Raw genomic sequence first — 21,893 nt, 5'->3', positions numbered from 1 at the left:
GTATTTACTGTGGAAAAGGATACGGAAGATATAGACTGTAGGGAAATAGATGCTGGCATCTAGAAAAATGTCCATATTACAGAAGAGGAAGTGCTGGATGTCTTGAAACGGATAAAGATGGATAAATCCCCAAGACCTGATCAGGTGTACCCGAGATCTCTGTAGGAAGCTAGAGAAGTGATTGCTGGGCCTCTTGCTGAGATATTTGTATCATCAATAGTCACAGGTGAGGTGCCGGAAGACTGGAGGTTGGCAAATGTGGTGCCATTGTTTAAGAAGGGTGGTAAGGACAAGCCAGGAAACGATAGACCAGTGAGCCTGACCTCGGTGGTGGGCAAGTTGTTGGAGGGAATCCTGAGGGACAGGGTGTACATGTATTTGGAAAGACAAGGTCTGATTAGGGATAGTCAACATGGCTTTGTGCGTGGGAAAGCATGTCTCACAAACTTGATTGAGTTTTTTGAATAAGTAACAAAGAGGATTAGGAGAGAGGTAGATGTGATTTATATGGACTTCAGTAAGGTGTTCGACAAGGTTCCCCATGGGAAACTGATTAGCAAGGTTAGATCTCATGGAATACAGGGAGAACTAGCCATTTGGATACAGAACTGGCTCAAAGGTAGAAGACAGAGGGTGGTGTTGGAGGGTTGTTTTTCAGACTGGAGGCCTGTGACCAGTGGGGTGCCACAAGAATCGGTGCTGGGTCCTCTACGTTTTGTTATTTACATAAATGATTTGGATGCGAGCATAACAGGTACAGTTAGTAAGTTTGCAGATGACACCAAAATTGGAGGTGTAATGGACAGCGAAGAGGGTTACCTCAGATTACAACAGGATCTTGACCAGATGGGCCAATGGGCTGAAAAGTGGCAGATGGAGTTTAATTCAGATAAATGTGAGGTGCTGCATTTTGGGAAAGCAAATCTTAGCAGGACTTATACACTTAATGGTAAGGTCCTAGGGATTGTTGCTGAACAAAGAGACCTTGGAGTGCAGGTTCATAGCTCCTTGAAAGTGGAGTCACAGGTAGATAGGATAGTGAAGAAGGCGTTTGGTATGCTTTCCTTTACTGGTCAGAGTATTGAGTACAGGAGTTGGGAGGTCATGTTGCAGCTGTACAGGACATTGGTTAGGCCACTGTTGGAATGTTGCGTGCAATTCTGGTCTCCTTCCTATCGGAATATGTTGTGAAACTTGAAAGGATTCAGAAAAGATTTCCAAGGATGTTGCCAGGGTTGGAGGATTTGAGCTATCGGGAGAGGCTGAAAAGGCTGGGGCTGTTTTCCCTGGAGCGTCGGAGGCTGAGGGGTGACCTTATAGAGGTTTACAAAATTATGAGGGGCATGGATAGGGTAAATAGACAAAGTCTGTTCCCTGGGGTTGGGGAGTCCAGCGCTCGAGGGCATAGGTTTAGGGTGAGAGGGGAAAGATACAGAAGAGACCTAAGGGGCAACTTTTTCTCACACAGGGTGATACGTGTATGGAATGAGCTGCCAGAGGAAGTGGTGGAGGCTGGTACAATTGCAACATTTAAGAGGCATCTGGATAGGTATATGAATAGGAAGGGTTTGGAGGGATATGTGCCAGGTACTGGCAGGTGGGACTAGATTGGGTTGGGATATCTGGTTGACATGGACGGGTTGGACCAAAGGGTCTGTTTCCATGCTGTACATCTCTATCATTCTATGACTCTATAAGTGGATACAAAATTGGCTTCATGGCAGAAGTTAGTGGGTGGTGGTAGAGGGTTTTTTTTCCAGACTGTGACCAGCAGTGTTTCACAGGGATTGGTGCTGGGTCCACTCTCATTCATCATTTATATAAATAATTTGGAGGAGAATTTAGGAGGTATGGTTAGTAAGTTTGCAGTTGACACCAAGATTGGCGGTAAGCGAAGAAGGTTATCTGGAAATGCAGCAATATCTTGATTAATTGGGCCAGTGATCTGAGGAATAGCAGATGGAGTTTGATTTAGATGTTGCATTTTGGTAAGGCAAGACTTACACAGTCAATGGTCGGACCCTTGGGTTCAGGTTCATAGCTCCTTAAAAATGGAGTCACAGGTGGACAGGGTAATGAAGGCAGCTTTCAGCATGCTTGCTTTCATCAGTCAGAGCACTGAGTCCAGGAGTTGGGATGTCTTGATGCAGCTGTAAAAGACATTGGTGAAGCCACATTTGGAGAACAGCGTGTAGTTCTGGTTGCCCCACTATAGAAAGGATCTTATTAAACTAGAAAGAATGCAGAGAAGGTTTACTAGGATGCTACCTGGACTGGAAGTTTTGAGTTATAAAGAGAGTTTGCATCGGCTGGTACTTTTTCCACTGGAATGTAGGACAGTGAAGGGTGACCTTATTGGAAGTCTATAAAATCATAACAGGCATAAGGTAGATAGCCGACAGCTTTCCCCACGGTAGAGGAGTCTAAAACTAGAGGGTGTAGGTTTAAGGTGAGAGGGGAGAGTTACAAAAGAGTCCAAAGGGGCAGTTTTTGTCTGGGATGGGCTGCCAGAGGTAGTTGTGGAAGTGAGTACAACTTTATCATTTAAGAAACGTATGAATAGGTACATGGATGGGATAGGTATGGAGGGATTTGGACCAGTGCAGGCAAATGGGATGAGATTAATTGTGAAAACTGGGCAGCATGGGCAAGTTGGGCCGAAGGGCCTGTTCCCATGCTGTAGATCTCAATGACTATATATAATGCTCTAAAATAATAAGACAGGAAAATTGAAGTTTTACTTCAAGAGGTTTCAAGCTCTTCGCACCACTTAGTCTGTGACATTAAACAATGAGACATTGACAAAATAAACCACAGACAGATTAATATATAATCATTTACATATTTTGATCAAGCAAAGTTAATATTTCTCTCCAGTTGTTAAAACATCCTCCAATGAAATAATCCTTCTGTGCATCTAGGTTATTAGTTATTGGCAGGTGGACAAGGTAGAATACTTCTTGTCATCTCATCAGTAACTCTGCTTCCCACCAATTCTTTCAGGAGAAAGTGAGGACTGCAGATGCTGGAGAGTCAGAGTCAAAAAGTGTGATGCTGAAAAAGCACAGCTGGTCAGGCAACATTCGAGGAAATGATGAAGAGCTTATGCAAAAATGTCGACTCACCTGCTCCTCGGATGCTGCCTGACCAGCTGTGCTTTTCCAGCACCACACTTTTTTGAAACCAATTCTTTCACTCACATCACTGGGCCCACTGACTGTACACTGAACACCTACCTTCTCTATACATATTAATTATTTCCCTCCAATACATGCTTTTTTCACAGGTCAAATGGAGGCGAGAGGTTCCCTCACTAACTGTGTGCTTCCTAAACTCTCCGAACTGTCTTTTTTAAAAATAAAATCATCCTCCGGATGTGATTTAGGATGCATTTATTGCCCATCCCTAATTGCCATGAGTGATGAGCTGCCTTGGTAGTGATGAACTTTAGTTCAGCAGCTTTCGTTCAGTATGAACAAACAAAGTGATTTGTTGAAAAAAGATTTTAAAAACTGCAGATGTTGGAAATCAGAATCAAAACCAGAAGTTGCTGGAAAAGCTCAGCAGGTCTGGAGCATCTGTGAACAGAAATCAAAGTTAATGTTTCAGGTCCAGTGACCCTTCCTCAGAACTGATGATAGCTAGGAAAATGTCGATTTATATGCAGTAGGTAGGGTGGGGGTGATGAGGGTAAGGAATAAACAATAGGTAGGGATAGAACCCAAAGAGAGAGAAGAACAGTTGGAATGACAAAGGAGTCATTAAAGATCTGGCTGGGAGTGTGAATAGCTGTTAATGGAGACTGTTAGTGGCTAACAATAGGTAGTGTGTAATGGCAGATTGTGGTAGGAAGGTCTGGTAAGTGTGGTTGGGGCCAGGACATAGGGGCATTCAGGCCCTAAAATTATTGAACTCAATATTGAGCCTGGAGGGCTGTAGGGTCCCCAAGCAGAAAATGAGCAAGCCTGAGTCAGAGATGTTGGCCAGGGGTCAGGGTGGTGTGTTAAAGTGGCAGACAACTAGAAGCTCAGTTCTTTTTTACAGGCAGAACGTAGGTCTTCTGCGAAGCAGTCACTCAGTCTAAGTTTTGTTTCCCCACTGTGGAGGAGACCACATTGTGAGCAGTGAATGCAGTAGACTAGATTGTGAGAAGTGCAGGTAAAGTGCTACTTCACCCAGAAGATATGTTTTGGCCCTTGGATACTGAGGAAGGGGGAGATAAATGGACCTTCGGCGATTGCAGAGCTGAGGGGGCTTTTTGGGAGTGAAAAAAGAGTGGACCAACATGTCCCAGTGGGAACAGTCCCCAGGGAAAATGGACAAAAGAGGAAAGGGAAATATGTGTATCGTGATGGCATCTTGCTGGAGCTGGTGGAAATGGTGGCTGATGATTTTCTGCGAGTGGATGCTGGTGGGATGGTAGGTAAGGACAAGGGGGAGAGAAGGAATGAAGGCGTAAATGCGGGAGAGGGATTGGAACCAGTTGAGCTCCTGTTAACAATGGTCCTGGGATTCCTCGGTTGAGGAAGAAGGCGGACATTTCGGAGACTCCCTTGTCAAAGTTGACTCATGGGAACTTATGCAATGGAGACAGAGGAACTGGGAGAATGGAATGGAGTCTTTACAGGAAACAGGGTGCATGAATGTATAGTCCACGTAGCTGTGGGAGTTGGTGTGTTTATAGTGGATATTAGTGACCAGTCTATCCCTAGAAATGGAAACAGAGATATTGAGGAAGGGAAGGGAGAAGTCAGAGATGACCAAGTGAAAGTGAGGACGAAGTGGAAATTGGAAGCTAAATAGATGAACGTTTCTAATTCTGAATGAGAAAGGGAAGCAGCACCAATACCATCAATGTACCTTAGAAAGAGTTATGGATGGGAGCTGGAAGCAGACTGGAACAGGAAATGTTCTATGTACCGCACAAAGAAATCAAGTGACTGATTGAGTTTACTTTAGTAACATCTGTAACAATTTACTTTTCCTGTGAATTTTCTTTATCAATGTCTCAATGTTTATTTGGACATGATTAAAAGATGGAAAATGTTTCATGCCTCTCTTGTGATAAGTTAATGATCAGTTTGATTAATATGTTTATGGAGTTGTGGGAACAGAAAGTTTTGTTTTCAAAAAAAGGAGTATTATTTTTCTCTCAGCTATTCCATACCCACCATTATTATATAGTGGCTCACTGGTTACGTATAGAGTGCACACTGGGTGAATAGGCAAGGAAGAGGTATGAGTTGGTATGGACAATATGAGGGCCATTGGGTGGCAACTGAGACCCAGGTTTCACTTCCTGTGCCCAATCTACCAAGTTACTCCATTACCTTTTTGACATGAGAGTTAATTCTTAGCTTTTACCATCTACTCTCAACTGTCTCCTTAAAATTATTTTTGAATAAGCTTCCACCACATTTTCAGAGAGGGCCTTCCTGGACACAATAACTCACTGCATAAAAATAAGACCATAAGACCATAAGACATAGGAGTGGAAGTAAGGCCATTCGGCCCATCAAGTCCACTCCGCCATTCAATCATGGCTGATGCGCATTTCAGCTCCACTTACCAGCATTCTCCCCGTAGCCCTTAATTCCTCGAGACAACAAGAATCTATCAATCTCAGCCTTGAAGACATTTAGCGTCCCGGCTTCCACTGCACTCCGTGGCAATGAATTCCACAGGCCCACCACTCTCTGGCTGAAGAAATGCCTCCGCATTTCTGTTCTGAAATGACCCCCTCTAATTCTAAGGCTGTGTCCACGGGTCCTAGTCTCCTCGTTTAACTGAAACAATTTCCTAGCATCCACCTTTTCCAAGCCATGTATTATTTTGTACGTCTCTATTAAGTCTCCCCTTAATCTTCTAAACTCCAACGAATACAATCCCAGTATCCTCAGCCGTTCCTCATATGTTAGACCTGTCATTCCAGGGATCATCCCGTGTGAATCTCCGCTGGACACGTTCCAGTGCCAGTATGTCCTTCCTGAGGTGTGGGGACCAAAACTGGACACAGTACTCCAAATGGGGCCTAACCAGAGCTTTATAAAGTCTTAGTAGTACATCTCTGCTTTTATATTCCAACCCTCTTGAGATAAGAGACAACATTGCATTCGCTTTCTTAATCACGGACTCAACCTGCATGTTTACCTTTAGAGAATCCTGGACTAGCACTCCCAGATCCCTTTGTGCTTTGGCTTTATTAATTTTCTCACCATTTAGAAAGTAGTCTATGCTTTTATTCTTTTTGCCAAAGTGCAAGACCTCGCACTTGCTCACGTTAAATTCCATCAGCCATTTCCTGGACCACTCTCCCAACCTGTCAAGATCCTTCTGCAGCCTCCCCACTTCCTCAGTACTACCTGCCTGTCCACCTAACTTCGTATCATCGGCAAACTTCGCTAGAATGCCCCCGGTTCCCTCATCCAAATCGTTAATATATAATGCGAACAGCTGTGGCCCCAGCACCGAACCCTGCAGGACACCGCTCGTCACCGGCTGCCATTCTGAAAAAGAACCTCTTATCCCAACTCTCTGCCTTCTGTTAGACAGCCAATCCTCAATCCATCCCAGCAGCTCACCTCGAACACCATGGGCCCTCACCTTGCTCAGCAGCCTCCCGTGTGGCACCTTATCAAAGGCCTTTTGAAAGTCTAGATAGACCACATCCACTGGGTTTCCCTGGTCTAACCTACTTGTTACCTCTTCAAAAAATTCCAACAGGTAAAAAAAAATAACTTTATCTTTGAGGGTTTGTCTACTGAGTCAGTATGGGTGGAAGTCAGTAACAGGAATGAAACAGTCACTTTATTAGGTGTTTCCTGTAGACCCCTCAATAGCAGCAGAAAGATGGAAGAACAGTTGGGCAGCAAATCATGGAAAGGTGCAGATGTATCAGAGTTGTTGTTATGGGTTACTTCAACTTCCCCAATATTGATTGGAACCTCCTTAGTGCAGATGGCATGGATGGAACCAATTTTGTCAAGTGTGTCCAGGAAGGATTCCTGACTTAATATATAGATAAGCTAACTAGGGGGAGGCCATATTGGATTTGATGCTAGGTAACGAACCAGGCGAGGTATCAGATCTCTCGGTGGGAGAACATTTCAGTGACAGTGACCACAACTGCCTCACCTTTAACATAGCCATGGAGAGGGATAGGGGCAGACTTTATTGGAAGGTATTTAATTGGGTGAGGAGAAATTATACTGCTATTAGATAGGAGCTGTGGAGTATAATTTGGGAACAATTGTTCTACAGGAAAGGCACAACAGAAATGTGGAGGCTGTGTAAGAAGCACATGTTTCGAGTGTTGGACGACTTTGTCCCACTGAGACAGGCAAGAAATGGTAAGGTGAAGGAGCCTTGGATGACAAGAGCAGAGGACCTTCTCATCAAAAGGAAGAAGGAAGCTTACTTAAGGTTGAGGAAGCAAGAACTCAAAAATGAACTGAGGAGAGCTAGGAGAAGACACAAAAAAGACTTGGCGGGAAGGATTAGGGAAAACCCAAAGGCATTCTACATGCAAGTGTGGAATAAAGAATGATCAGAGAGAGGGCAGGGCCAATCAGGGATAGTGGAGGGAACTTGTGCCTGGGAGTCGGAAGAGGTATGGTAGGCCCTAAATGAGTTTTTTGTTTCAGTATTCACTAGAGAGAGGGACATTGTTGATAGTGAGAAAACTGTGGACCATATTAATAGGCTTGAACAGATTGGTATTAAGGAAGTCGATGTGCTGGAAATTCTGGGAAGCATCAAGATAGATAAATCCCCAGGGCCAGACCAGATATATTCAAGATTACTACGGGAAATGAGGAATGAGATTGCTGCCCCTCTGGCAATGATCTTTGCATCCTCACTCTCCATGGGAGTATTACCAGATGATTAGAGGAAGGCAAATGTTCCTTTGTTCAAGAAAGGGAATGGGGAAATCCCTGGGAATTACAGTCAGTCTTACGTCTATGGTAAGCAAGGTACTGGAAAGGATTCTGAGAGATAAGATTTATGACTATTTGGAAAAACATAGTTTGATTAAAGATAGTCAGCATGGCTTTGTGAGGGGAAGCTTAAAGATGTGTTGCTTGAAAAGCGCAGCAGGTCAGGCAGCATCAAAGGAGCAGGAGAATGTCCCTTTGTGAGGGGCAGGTCATGCCTCACAAATCTTTTGAGTTCTTTGAGGATGTGACAAGACAAGTTGACAAAATTCAAGCAGTGGATGTGGTGTAAATGGGTTTCAGTAAGGCATTTGATAAGGTTCCCACAAGTAGGCTAATTCAGAAAGTTAGAAGGTATGGGATACAGAGAAATTTGGCTGTCTGGATACAGAATTGGCTGGCCAAAAGAAACAGTGAGTAGTAGTAGGTGGAAAGTATTCTGCCTGGAGGTCAGTGACCAGTGGTGTCCCGCAGGGATCTGTTCTTGGGCCTCTGCTCTTTGGAGTTTTTATAAATAACTTGGTTGAAGAAGTGGGAGGGTGGATTAGTAAATTTACCGATGACACAGAGGTCGATGGTGTTGTAGATAGTATTGAGGGTTGTTGCAGGCTACAACATTACATTGACAGGATGCAGAGCTGGGCTGAGAAGTGGCAGATGGAATTCAACCTGGATAAATGTGAAATGATTCATTTTAGAAGGTCAAATTTGAATGCTGAATACAGGATTAAAGATAAGATTCTTGGCACTGTGGAGGAACAGCGGGATCTTGGGGTCCTTGTATATAGATCCGTCAAAGTTGCCACCCAACTGATAGGGTTGTTAAGAAGGCATATGGTGATTTGGCTTTCATTAACAGGGGGATTGAGTTTAAGAGCCGTGAGGTTTTGCTGCAGTTCTATAAAACCCTGGTTAGACCATACTTGGAATATTGTGTCCAGTTCTGGTCGCCTCATTATACGAAGGATGTAGATGCTTTAGAGAGGGTGCAGAGGAGATTTACCCTCAGGCTGCTGCCTAGATTGGAAGGCTTGTCTTATGAAGAGAAGTTGAGTGAGCACAGGCTTTTCACACTGGAGAGAAGAAGGAAGCGAGGTGACTTGATAGAGGTGTACAAGGTAATGAGAGGCATAAATAGATAGCCAGAGACTTTTCCCCAGGGCAGAAATGGCTGTCACGAGGGGTCATAATTTTAAAGTGATTGGAGGAAGGTATAGGGGAGGTGTCAGAACTAGGTTCTTTATCCAGAGAATGGTGGGTGCGCGGAATGCACTGCCAATGGTGGTAGTAGAATTAGAGACACTAGGGACATTTAAGCGACTGCTGGACAAGCACATGGACGGCAGTAAATTGAGGGGTGTGTAGGCTAGGTTGACCTTAGATTAAGATAAATGCTCAGCACAACACTGTGGGCCAAAAGGGCCTGTACTGGGCTGTGCAGTATGTTCTATGTTCTTTCTAATTACTTTGCAAGTTATCTGAAAACTCTCTCTTTTGGATGGTCACCTTTCTGTAAATGGATTTTTTTCATTCAGGCGATATAGATGCTGCCTGCAGACCTCACTTTCTACACATAGAGTTATGACCTGGTTGGTTAATCGGAGGGATGAATCTGGTTGTAGTTGGAAGGAAGGATCAATGAGAGGAATGGAAAGGAAGGGGAGGGGCTGGGAAGGGAGTCGGAAGATGGGGATGGAGGTTATTTGAATGTGGAGAACTCAATGTTGAGTCCTCCAGGCTGTAGGCTGCCCAGGTGGAAGATGAGGTATTGTTCCTCCAACTTGTGCTGTGGTTCATTGTGGCAATGGAGGAGGCCAAGGATGGTCATGTCAGAAAGGGAGTGGGAAGGGGAATGAAAATGTGTGGTGACTGGGAGGTCTGGTTGGCCTCTGCGAGCGTGGCTGAGATGGTCAGCAAACCTTTCCCTCAGTCCCATCTTTCGCCTGGACAATCTACAGCCTGCAGGACTCAACACTGAGTTCTCTGATTTCAAATAACCTCCCTTCCCATCCCCGACTCCATTTCCAGCCCCTCCTCCTCCCTTCCATTCCTCTCATCGACCCTTCCTTCCAGCTAACAACTGGATGCATTCCTCCCATTAACCAACCAGGTCACACCCTCTATCTGCCTTCACCTATCCCCACTTCACTACCCTGCCCCTGCCTCCCCCTTATCTGCGCCTCCCTCCACACCCAGCCCCAGTCCTGAAGAAGAGTTACACACAAAACATTGACTTCTCCATCTCCTGATGTTGCCTGGCTTGCTGTATCCTTCCAGCCTCCTGGCAGGCATTATGGATTTTATACTGAAACCATTGGATTCAATGAAATTAGAACTGCCAAATCAAAGAATCTAGTGGGACAAAGAATTGAATGGCTGTGAGTTTTGTGTCTTGTTTGTTTTTTAAGTGCTATTAACTTCATCATGAAACACATTGTTGAATGACATTTCATATTTTTGAGGGGAGAAGCATATTAGAGACCTTGCTGATTTCCTTTATTTTTCTCACTTTTAGTTTGGAACTGTGAGCTGAAGTTGAAAGTTGAACTTTGGACCATGAGTACCAGCTTGGTTTAAAAAAAGGAAATAACAAACAAATTGACTTCTTCATGGAGCTGGCCTGGAAAGTTAATTACAAGATAATTATTGATCTGAGAATGCTGCAGATATTTCAGCACCTAAAATATATCATTCTCAAGGACATGCAGTTGTCTGGATGTTATAAGGGCAATCAAAGGGAGTCTGGTTCTGACCAGATAAACAAAGAGAATGTTGGGAAAAAAAGAAATGAACTGGCTCTGACAAAATTTTGTTAAGCAGAACACATTATGATTGTGAAAACTGTTACATGGAGCTTTGGTTGCTTTCTAGTTATTCTTCAGTGATTGACTGAGTAAAAGTTCTGAGAGAAGAATTCCAGTTTGTGGAACATAAGTAAAGCTCTCCAGTAGTCTGTGAAACTGTTTGCATTGATTGGTGAATTCAAGCAAGACACAGTTCCATGTGTCAGTAAGTCAACGCAATGCTCAAGGAATTTCAATAAAGACAACATACTCATTATTGAAACGGTTATCAAACCCAATGACAACATTTTATTTTCTTTTTAATTTATCCCTTAACTGTGTCATTCTGCCTATGGATGTGAATGGGGGTTAAGATTAAAGAAGTTAGCTTTAAATCACAGATATTATTTATATTACCTTGTTAGTTAATTTTATTCTGATGTTAATAATAAATCGTCATTTCTGTTTAAGTTAGAAATGTAGTCTCTTACATTTGTTCTTCATAAATTCTGGTTAGGAACAACTGGGCAATTTTGAAGGTCATTAAATATTTTAATATCACTGTATTGTATTATCTGGTGTTAGTAAGTCTGATTGGTTCTGGCTTGTTATCCATGTGTTGTAACAACCTGCATGAAGGGATGAATGGCTTTCTGTACTACAAGATTCTAAACCATCTTCACCACAAAGATCATCTCTGTAATAGTGTCAATCTTTCCCACGGTCTTAGTTAATCTAAGCACTCAACCATGCATTTCACTACCAATACACTTAGGTATTCCAATGCTATCCTGGTTAATCTCTATTTTCCAATTCAACCAAAAACTTAATTCAACCAAAACACTTTTGCCTGTATTCTAGTCGATATGTGGCTGAACCGAGAACTAGGGGCACTGTTTTAAAAGTAGGTATCAGATATTAGGGAAATTCTTTTGTCTCAGAGGGTTGTGCTACTTTGGAACTCTCTGCCTCAGAAGATGGTGGAGGGAGAGGTCTTAAATATTTTAAGGCAGATGTTGATAGATTCTTGTTAAATTATTTAACAATGAGATTGAAAGCCTTCATTGCCTTTTATTTAAAGGCCTAGATTAAAGGAACATCAATGTATTAATATTGATTGTTATAAGTCACTAATTTAAATGATAAATAACAAGTTGTGATGCTCCATCACTTGAAAACAGAAAATAGACCTTATGGAGTTATGGGAAGACAAATCCAACAGCTAAATAAATAGCTGATCCATTTTTAATTCAGTAATGCTAATGATACACACAGACAGGAATTTCTTGTGCCCTGTACTTACCCCTAGATGCCGTGTTGCTGAGCCTGCAGCCGCTGTCTCTCTTTAATCAGTAAGATGACTCCCACAACAGCACTGATAATTCCTAGGGTGAGTCCCAGAACACAGATCACTGTCCCAGGACCAGACTTTTCTTCAGGTACTCCCTGATCTGTGTAACAAGAAAGAAAGGAATAATACTACAAAAGTGATGGACTACGTTCCTGAATATCTATAGTATACATGGTGTTGTTAGGAACGTTCACAATTTGGACCCAGTGATGAGAATGGCATACTATATTTCCAAATTTGGATGTAGAGGGGAGACTTGAGGGGAACTTGCAAGTGAGGTTGTTCGAATGCATCCTTGTCTAAGTGGTACAGGTCACATATTTGCCAAAGAAGGCAGGTTGAATTCTTACATTATGCTACGTCTTGTAGATAGCACACACTGCTGCCACTGCGCCCTCGTGGTGAACAGAGTGAATATTGAAGATGACGGCTGGGGTACCAATCAAATGAGATGCTTTGCCCTGGATGGCATCAAGTTTCTGAAGTGTCATTGAAGGCATTTTTACAAGTATTCCATTAATCTCCTGACTTGTGTTGTATTGATGGTGGACAGATATTGACAGACAAGTAAGTTATTCATGATAGAATATCTAGCTTCCAGCCTGCTCTTGCAGGCACAATATTAATGAACCTGCTCCAGTCAATGGTAACTCCCAAAGATTTTGGTAGGAGGGGAATCTGAAAATGGTGGAGTCAAGGGTTGATTGCATATGTTCTTTTTTTTATGGAGATAGTTACTTGGCAGATTTGTGCACAAGTATTACTTACAACCTAGCAGTCCAAATCAGCATGCTGCTCAAACCTTGCTGCATGGGCTGATAATTTGTAGGTAATATTTCTACATGGACTGCTTCAGTATCTGAGAAGTCATGAATGGTGTTGAACGTTGTAAAACCATTGGAAAACATTCAACTTCTGACCTTATGCTGGAGGGAAGGTCATTGATGAAGCAGCTGAAGATGGTTGGGCCTTAGACACTACCCTGAAGATCTCCTGCAGAGATGTCCTGGAGCTAAGGTGACTGATGTCCAATAACCACAACCATCTTCCTATGTGTGAGGTATGACTCCAACCAGTGAGGAGCTTTCCCTGATTCCTAGTAATTTCAATTTTATTCAGTTTCCTAAGTACTCTACAGAGTCAAAGTTTGTTATGGAGACAGCAGCAATCACTTTTACTTCACCTTACATATACATTTGGACCAAGGTTGTTTGGTCAGAAGCCAAATGGCCATGGTGGAATGCACACTGTACAGCAATGAGTAGGTTACTGCTGTATGAGTGCCTTCTCATAGCATCGATGATGGTGCCTTCCATCACATTACTAACAAGGAAATAGAGTACTGAGACTGTAACTGGCTGAATTGGAGTTATCGTTGTGGACATGCCATACCTGGGCAGTTTCCCCATTGTTGATTACATGTAGTGTTGTAACTGGTACTGTTGGCTAGAGGTGCAACTAGTTCTGAATCATAAATCTTCAGTATTACGGATGGGATGGTGTCACGATCTATGGCCTTTGCTATATCCATTGTGCTTGGCATTTCTTGGAATTAAAAAGCTTATTTTATTTATAGTGACCACAAGACTATCACCAATTATAATAAAAGCCTACCTTATTCACTGTGCACATCAGTTGAGGAAAGCTATCATTCTTACCAGGTCTTACCTATATGCTACTCTGGATCTACAGGAATGCAGTTGACTGTCCTCGAAATGGGCTAGAAAACCACTCCATTCAAGGGCATTTAGAGATAGGCAACAAATACTGGTCGTCAACATGTTAAAAAAATGCAAGTCTGATATTTGTTGATTTTTCAGATACCTTGAATTTACATTTTTTAAATTTGAGACGGAAGCTAAAATGTTCAAGCAACGCTAATGCCAATTTAGAATCAAATCTCTCACTGACCCCAGAATACAGTTACTGCCTCCTGTAGGCTCGAATGTTCCACATGACAGGAATACATGTCTCCAGGACTCGGAACAATGCTCAGGTATGAAAATCTACGATATGTAAAATCCTCTTTAATATAGAACTCAGTAATGTTATCTCCATCAGTCATTGGCTCATTGTTCCTTCTCCACTTCATGGTGATGTGCGGAGGGTAGAATCCATCAGCAAAACAGATCAACATGTTGATCTGTCCCCATTCTACAAGGTCTTCAGAATACACAGAGACTTCAGGTCGAACTGTAAAAGAAAGGTGGAACACATAAGAATGCAATACAATTACATCCAAAATTAGGTAAGCACTGTACTGTACACTGTACTGAGAATCCTAGACACGATAATGAAAGTGTGAAAGAAAAAAAACTAAATCATAGAACATAGAACTTTACAGCGCAGTACAGGCCCTTCGGCCCTCGATGTTGTGCTGACCTGTGAAATTAATCTGATGCCCATCTAACCTACACCGTTCCATTATGATCCATCTGTGCGTCCAATGCCCATTTAAATGCCCTTAACATCAGCGCGTCTACTACTGTTGCAGGCCGTCCATTCCATGCCCCTACTATTCTCTGAGTGAAGAAACTACCCCGATAACTGTCATAAATCTATCCCCCCTCAATTTAAAGCTCTGTCCCCTCATGTTAGCCTTCACTATCCGAGGATAAGGGCTCTCACTGTCCACCCTATCTAACCCTCTGATTATCTTGTACGTCTCAATTAAGTCACTTCTCAACCTTCTCTCCAACGAAAACAGCCTTAGTTCCCTCAGCATTTCCTCGTAATACCTTCCTTGTATACCAGGCAACATCCTAGTAAATCTCCTCTGAACCCATTCCAAAGCTTCCACATCCTTCCTATAATGCGGTGACCAGAACTGTACACAATACTCCACGTGCGGCTTTACCAGTGTCTTGTACAACTGAAGCATGACATTGTGCCTCTGAAGCTCAATCCCCCTACCAATAAACACCAACACTCCATATGCCTTCTTAACAACCCTATCAACCTGGGTGGCAACTTTCAGGGATTTATGCACCTGGACACCGAGATCTCTCTGTTCATCTACACTGCCAAGAATTTTACCATTAGCCCAGTATTCTGTATTCCTGTTACTTTTTCCAAAGTGAGCTACCTCACACTAAGAGAAGAAAAAAATCTAAGAATCTTGCTGCCCTAGAACATGGATTATAATCTAGCTTGACCAGCTGAAATGCTTTGGGTGAGTTATCATTACAGGAAGAGTTAGTCCCTCCACCCAACAACAATTTAGCTCATTTGACAACAATATCAGAAGACCACTCCTCTCCAACGACACTGGTGTCTACTTTAAACGCGAGTCTGCAACTAATGACACAACTGTGTTACATCTATAATTCTATCATAGCAAAATGAAGGAACACCCAATATGATTGGAAAACTGACACAATATAAAAGAGTCAGGTAGAAGCTGCTCAGTGACTCATTTGATTCAATTCACAGATAATCCCCTGATTCCATATTGCTTTTTCACCACTTTTTCCCTCAATGTACTTCAGGAATATTTTGCTATAATTAGATGTGCTGTTATTGCCACATTTATCTTGTTTGCAAAGAGCAATAGCAGCCTCAAAAGCAATTCTCAGTGAGGCACCAGATGAAGTGAGTGTGTGTGTTTTTATATGATGAACATCACAGGCAGCACTACACTGGAAGCTCAGGTCCAGAGCCTCTTTTTGGAACTATCTGAAGATCTATCCAGGAAGGGGCTATGCTTCTCCAGGCAGACTGTCTCAAACCTCTGCAAATTCTGACAACAGTACCTGTGTGTCCAGGTATTCATATTTTACCAGCAGCTCTCTATTTCACCACAACTCTCACAGCTACAATTTCTTTCTAGTCTGCAACAAGGGGATATTGACAATATCTTCCAATCTGAAATGCACAGTTTCATTTTCACTTGACTTCAGGAGTTTATTAGAGACAAAATAAACTGCAGATGCTATAATCCAAATTAGACAAACAAGAGACTGGAAGGACACAACAATCCAGGCAGCATCAAGAGGTGGAGAAGTCAATGTTTCGAGTATAACCCTTCTTCAGGAGTGGAAGTGTGGGTAGGGGGAGCTAGTGATAAAGAGTGAGATGGGGGTTTGGGATAGGGAGAGTACCAGTAGGTGAGGTAGTGTCAGGAGTATATTATCTTCCCAGTGACCTTAATTGTTGTCAGGGAAAAGCTTGGTGATTTATAGATTCCCACGTATGATCGAAGCACACACCATCAGGGCAGAATGTCAACTGCAAACAGTACTCATTATCAGATAAAGCAATCAGTATGATTGAAGCAGCTTCAAACAAATCCCAGTAAGCTGTCATGATGTTGTTACCCTTGCACATGCAACTACGCCACCAATGATTGAACCACACAGAAACAGGACAGGTTACTTGTTGGAGGTCAAGAGAAAATCTGTACAATTTTTACTCATAACACCCTACTGAAACTCATCGCTTCAAACAATTCATGCTACAATAGAAACTGTGGAAATACCAGGGTCATTAAAAATTGGATGCTGAAGATATGTTTTAGGTGTCTCACTTCAGAGGAGTCCCTCCAGTGGTGTAATGAAGAGTCTCCTTATTTTTGCCATTGGGTGCTGCATATTTCACAACCTTGTCTTAGATATTACTAATCAACGAGTTTAGTGATGTTATTACACATTCATGGAGCAGGTGGGACTTGAACCCAGGCTCCTGATCCAGAAGTAGGAACTCTATCACTGCACCACAGCTGCCTCACAACCTTGCCTTACACTGAGGTTGGCAGCAGTCACATTCCTGATCAGTAAAAGAAGATAAAGGTAGAGAGGAGAAAGCAGCAGCAAAACAAGGGCTACCAAGGCACAGAGCCAGAGTCATACAGCATGGAAACCTTTGGTCTGAGTCATCCATGCTGACTAAGCTTCCCAAACTAAACTAATCCCACTTGCCTGTGTTTGGTGTAAACCTTTGATTAGATTAGATTAGATTAGATTACTTACAGTGTGGAAACAGGCCCTCCGGCCCAACAAGTCCACACCGCCCCGCCGAAGCGCAACCCACCCATACCCCTACATTTACCCCTTACCTAACACTACGGACAATGTAGCATGGCCAATTCACCTGACCTGCACATCTTTGGACTGTGGGAGGAAACCGGAGCACCCGGAGGAAACCCACGCAGACACGGGGAGAACGTGCAAACTCCACACAGTCAGTCGCCTGAGGCGGGAATTGAACCCGGGTCTCTGGCGCTGTGAGGCAGCAGTGCTAACCACTGTGCCACCGTGCCGCCCAACATTTCTCTCTAAACATTTCCTATTCATGTACCAACCAAATCTCTTTTAAATTTTGGAACTGTACTGCATCTCCCACTTCCTCTGACAGTTCAGTCCACATATGAACCATTCTTGGTGTGAAAATGTTGCCCCTCAGGTCCCTTTTAAATCTTTCTCCTCTCACCTTAAACCTACAGCCTCTAGTTTTGAAATCCCCTACCAGAGAGAATTCTTACAAGAGATACAAGACAGAAGTGGATAGTTACCTGTTTAATCATCAGGCTTCCTCAAAGTAACTTCCTTTATTATCAATCAAACTACATTCTAACATTCAGACAGCTCCAGTACTAATGTATACTGACTGTAGATGCAGAAATGTTAAATCACACCATAGACCAGAGTGTCAAAGGCAACAGAGGCTATTTAATACAAAAGTTATTGCTCTGGTTTCTCACCTAAGTGACAATGTGCATTCTGAAGATGATTTCCTATTCTAGCACCTTTAAGCTCTCTTAGTAGCTTTGTCAGGCTGGTAGAAGACTGCAATTTTGTTTTTAGTGGGGATTGTTGAGATGGTATTGGCTGGTGAAATCTGAGTGCTCAAACTAGGATCAAGAGTACGTGATGCACTTTTTGTACAAGAAGAACTTGGAGAGGACAATGGGAGGAGATAGGACAGGTAGGAATCAGAGAGAACGGAATAATCTTGGGAATGTTTAATTTGATGGAAAATTTGAAGGGAGGGATATAGAAGAGGAAGTGGAACAGATGGTCTCAAACTCAAAGACAATAGTGTTTCTTACACTTGCACTGTTCTCAGAAGGATCCTGGAAAGGCAACTCCTAAGGAAATACCTCAGTTTGCAACTCTACCCTTCATTGCCATCTTTTGTCCTTTCTCACCTTTTTTTCCATCCTTGTTATTGTTTTAAGTTCCTGTGAGTCTTATTGTGACTGCCTGTTAACTGTTAACTACAAGTTAACTGTTCATTTGAACTGAGCATGACTTACCCTTCAATATGCCTATTGTGCAATCCTTGACTGTGTCCACAGACCAACCCAAACATGCCACTGACTATCCATATACACCATCCATTTTTCATAACCTACCATAACCAATGAATGTAGCTCAACCACACCCACTATGTTTACTCTTCAGTTTCTTCAGTAAACACTGGATCTTCCTGAATTTGGCTTCCACATTCTTGAATATCTCTGCAGATCAAGCCATGCTGTGGAGGAGCCAGTGTTGGACTGGGGTGGACAAAGTTAAAAATCACACAACACCAAGTTGTAGTCCAACAGGTTTATTTGGAAGCACTAGCTTTCGGAGCGATGCTCCTTCATCAGGTGGTTGTGAAGCAGGACCATAAGACATACAATTTATCGCAAAAAATTACAGTGTCATGCAACTGAAACAATATATTGAACAAACTGAGATTGCTGTTAAGTTTTAGACTGGGTTGCAGTTTCAATTCATTAATATGTAAATCCCAGAACTTCTTTTGACTCACATTCTCAAGATAACTTAAGGTTTTGTTAAAAAAAAAGGTGACATCTCAGCTCAGACAATGCATTAAAGGTGTGAGGTTAGAGTCTGTCTGTATCCCAATCTTGAGTCAGACTGGTTCTGTTTTCAAAGTAGGAATTTATAAATTGTCACGTGGATTGACTGCCTGCATTGACTGCCTGCAGATTGTGTGTTTTTTATGCAAAATAGAATGAATCTGCAAATACAATTCTGCAAATACAAATTCACCCCAAAGACTCATAAGTGTGCGCTCGTGCATGTGGGAGAGAGAGAGAGAGAGAGTTTGTGCATGAGTGTGTGCATGTGTGTGTGTGCATGCATGTGTGCATGTGAGAGAGCATGTGTATGAGGGTCTGCCTGAGTACGTAAGAGTGTGCGTGTGTGTACGTGCATGCATGTGTGTGAGAGAGACAGAGTGTATAGTGCAGTAGGCTCACCTGTAGTGTGACATGAACCCAAGGCCTCGGTTGAGACCATCCCAATGGGTACCAAACTTTGCCATCTGCCTCTACTCGGACACTTTGCATTGTTGCCTGTCCCAAAGTCCGCCTTGGAGGATGGTCACCCGAAGGTCTGAAGCCAAAGGTCCCTGACCGCTGACGTATTCCCCGACAGAGTGTCCCATCGTATCAGGCAATGGGACCATGTGAGAACCTCTTTTGTGACATCAAAGGCATCGTGAAACCTATTGTATAGGGCTTCTGTCGCAACACTAGGGATTTCTTACAGACACTCAGCACCCACGGACTAGCTGGACCAGGAACATTCCTTGTCAGAATTGACCTTTCAGCACTCTACACCAGCATCCCCCACAATGACAGCATCGTGGCAACAGCCTCAGTACTCAATACCAACAACTGCCAATCTCTGAGCACCATCCTACAACTCATCCGCTTTATCCTTGATCACAACGTCTTCACCTTTGACAACCAGTTCTTCATCCAGACACATGGAACAGCCATGGGGACCAAATTTACACCCCAATATGCCAACATTTTCATGCACAGGTTCGAACAAGACTGCTTCTTTATGCAGGATCTCCAACCAACACTATACACCAGGTACACTGATGACATTTTCTTCCTCTGGACCCATTGTGAGGAGTCACTGAAACATCTAGTCAGTGATGTGAACGAGTTTCATCCCACCATTAAACTCACCATGGACCACTCTCAGCTGTCTGTCTCATTCTGACACATGCATCTCCATCAAGGATGGACACCTCAGTACCTCACCACCACAAACCCACGGATAATCTCACAACACTACACTTCTCTGGCTTCCACCTTAAACTCTTCCATTTAAAGCAGCCATCCCTGATGGACAAGCCCAACACATACACAGGATCTGTTCAGATGAGGAGGAAGTTGACGGACACCTGAAGGTACTGAAGGACGCCCTCATAAGTACAGAGTACGATACTCAACTCATCGATTGTCAGTTCCGAAATGCTACAGTGAGAAACTGTAATGACTTCCTCAGGAGACAGATACGGAATGCAACTAATAGGGTATCTTTCGTTGTCCAGTACTTCCCAAGAGTAGAGTAACTACGCCATGTTCTTCACAGCCTGCAACATATTATCGATGATGATGAACACCTCGTCAAGACCTTCCTTCTACTTCTCACCTTTAAACAACCATCAAACCTTAAACAAACCATTATTCGCAGCAAACTGCCCAGCCTTCAGGAACAAAATGGACCACAACACCATACAACACTGTCATGGCAACCCTGCAAGACGTGTCAGAGTGTTGACATGGAAACCACCATTACACATGGGGACACCATCCACCACATACATGGCAGGTACTCATGTGACTCAGCCAATGTTGTCCATCTCATACGCTGCAGGCAAGGATGCCCTGAGGCATGGTACATTGGTGAGACCAAGCAGAGGCTGCAGCAACAGATGAATGGACACTGCACAATAGTCTCCAGACAGGAGTGTTACCTCCCAGTCGGGGATCTCTTCAGTGGTCAAGGACACTCGGCCTCGAACCTGCAGGTGACCATCCTCCAAGGCGGACTTCAGGACAGGCAACAATGCAAAGTGGCCGAGCAGAGGCTGATAGCCAAGTTCGGTACCCATGGGGATGGTGTCAACCAGGACCTTGGGTTCATGTCACACTACAGGTGACACCACTACACTATATGGTCTCTCACACTCACGCATGAAAGCACACATACACACTCATTCTTACATATTCACACACTCACGCAGACCCGCTGTCTCTCTCACACACACATACACACACACACACACACACAGAAACACACCACCCCCTCCAATCACAACCACATATACACCTTCTCACAAGCTTATACTTCATTACACTCACAATTTATCAAGTTTGCACACATGCAAACACACATTCTCTCATATGCATTCACTCACACACACTCTCTCATGCACGCGTGCATTGTGACATGTCTATGGGATTAATTTGCATTTGCCGAATTATATATTTGCAGATATATTCTATTTTGCTCAAAAAGTGCACAACCTGCAGGCAGTCAATACATGTAACATTTTGTAAATTCCTACTTCGGAAATAGAACCAGTCTGACTCAAGATTGGGATACAGACAGACTCCAACCTCACACATTTAATGCATTGTCTGAGCTGAAATGTCACATTTTTAAAAATAAAACATTAAGTTATTTTGGGACTGTGACCTGAAAGCAGTTCTGGGATTTACTTATTAATGAAGCAAAACCTGCAAACTATTCTAAAAGATAAAAGACTTTACAGCAAACTAGGTCTGTTCAATATGTCATTTCAGTTGTGTGACACTGTAATCTTTTGCTCTAAATTCTGTGTCTTATGATCCCATTCCAAAGGTACCTGATTAGGAGCAGTGCTCCGAAAGCTAGTACTTCCAAACAAACTTGTTGGACTATAACCTAATGTTGTGTGATTTTTAATTCTGCAGATTAAACTGTGCTTCTGCTCTGGATTACACTGTCAGATTCATCCATGATGGACTAGATTTTTGCAGACTTTGCAAACTCTCCAGACCTTTCAAAATGGCAAGAGTTACCAAAATGG

General features: G+C 43.0%; 1 protein-coding gene across 1 annotated transcript in view; it reads right to left on the bottom strand.

Annotated features, from left to right (window-relative positions):
* Positions 1-21,893, bottom strand: part of LOC122541155 (RLA class II histocompatibility antigen, DP alpha-1 chain-like) — a 96,521-nt gene that overhangs the window by 20,423 nt on the left and 54,205 nt on the right. The window contains exons 3-4 of the mRNA XM_087979719.1: positions 13,980-14,261; positions 12,021-12,168 (exon numbers count right to left, since the gene is read on the bottom strand). Of these exons, the coding sequence (XP_087835845.1) occupies positions 12,023-12,168; positions 13,980-14,261 (428 nt within the window). The 3' untranslated portion in view covers positions 12,021-12,022. The remainder of the gene's footprint in view (positions 1-12,020; positions 12,169-13,979; positions 14,262-21,893) is intronic.

The sequence above is a fragment of the Chiloscyllium plagiosum genome, unplaced genomic scaffold, assembly GCF_037043375.1.
Source record: "Chiloscyllium plagiosum isolate Xiang-an unplaced genomic scaffold, Cpla_swu_hap1 HiC_scaffold_35, whole genome shotgun sequence".
Classification (NCBI taxonomy): domain Eukaryota; kingdom Metazoa; phylum Chordata; class Chondrichthyes; order Orectolobiformes; family Hemiscylliidae; genus Chiloscyllium; species Chiloscyllium plagiosum.
The sequence above is the reverse complement of the archived record's forward strand: the minus strand, read 5'-3'. Positions and strand labels throughout refer to the sequence as shown.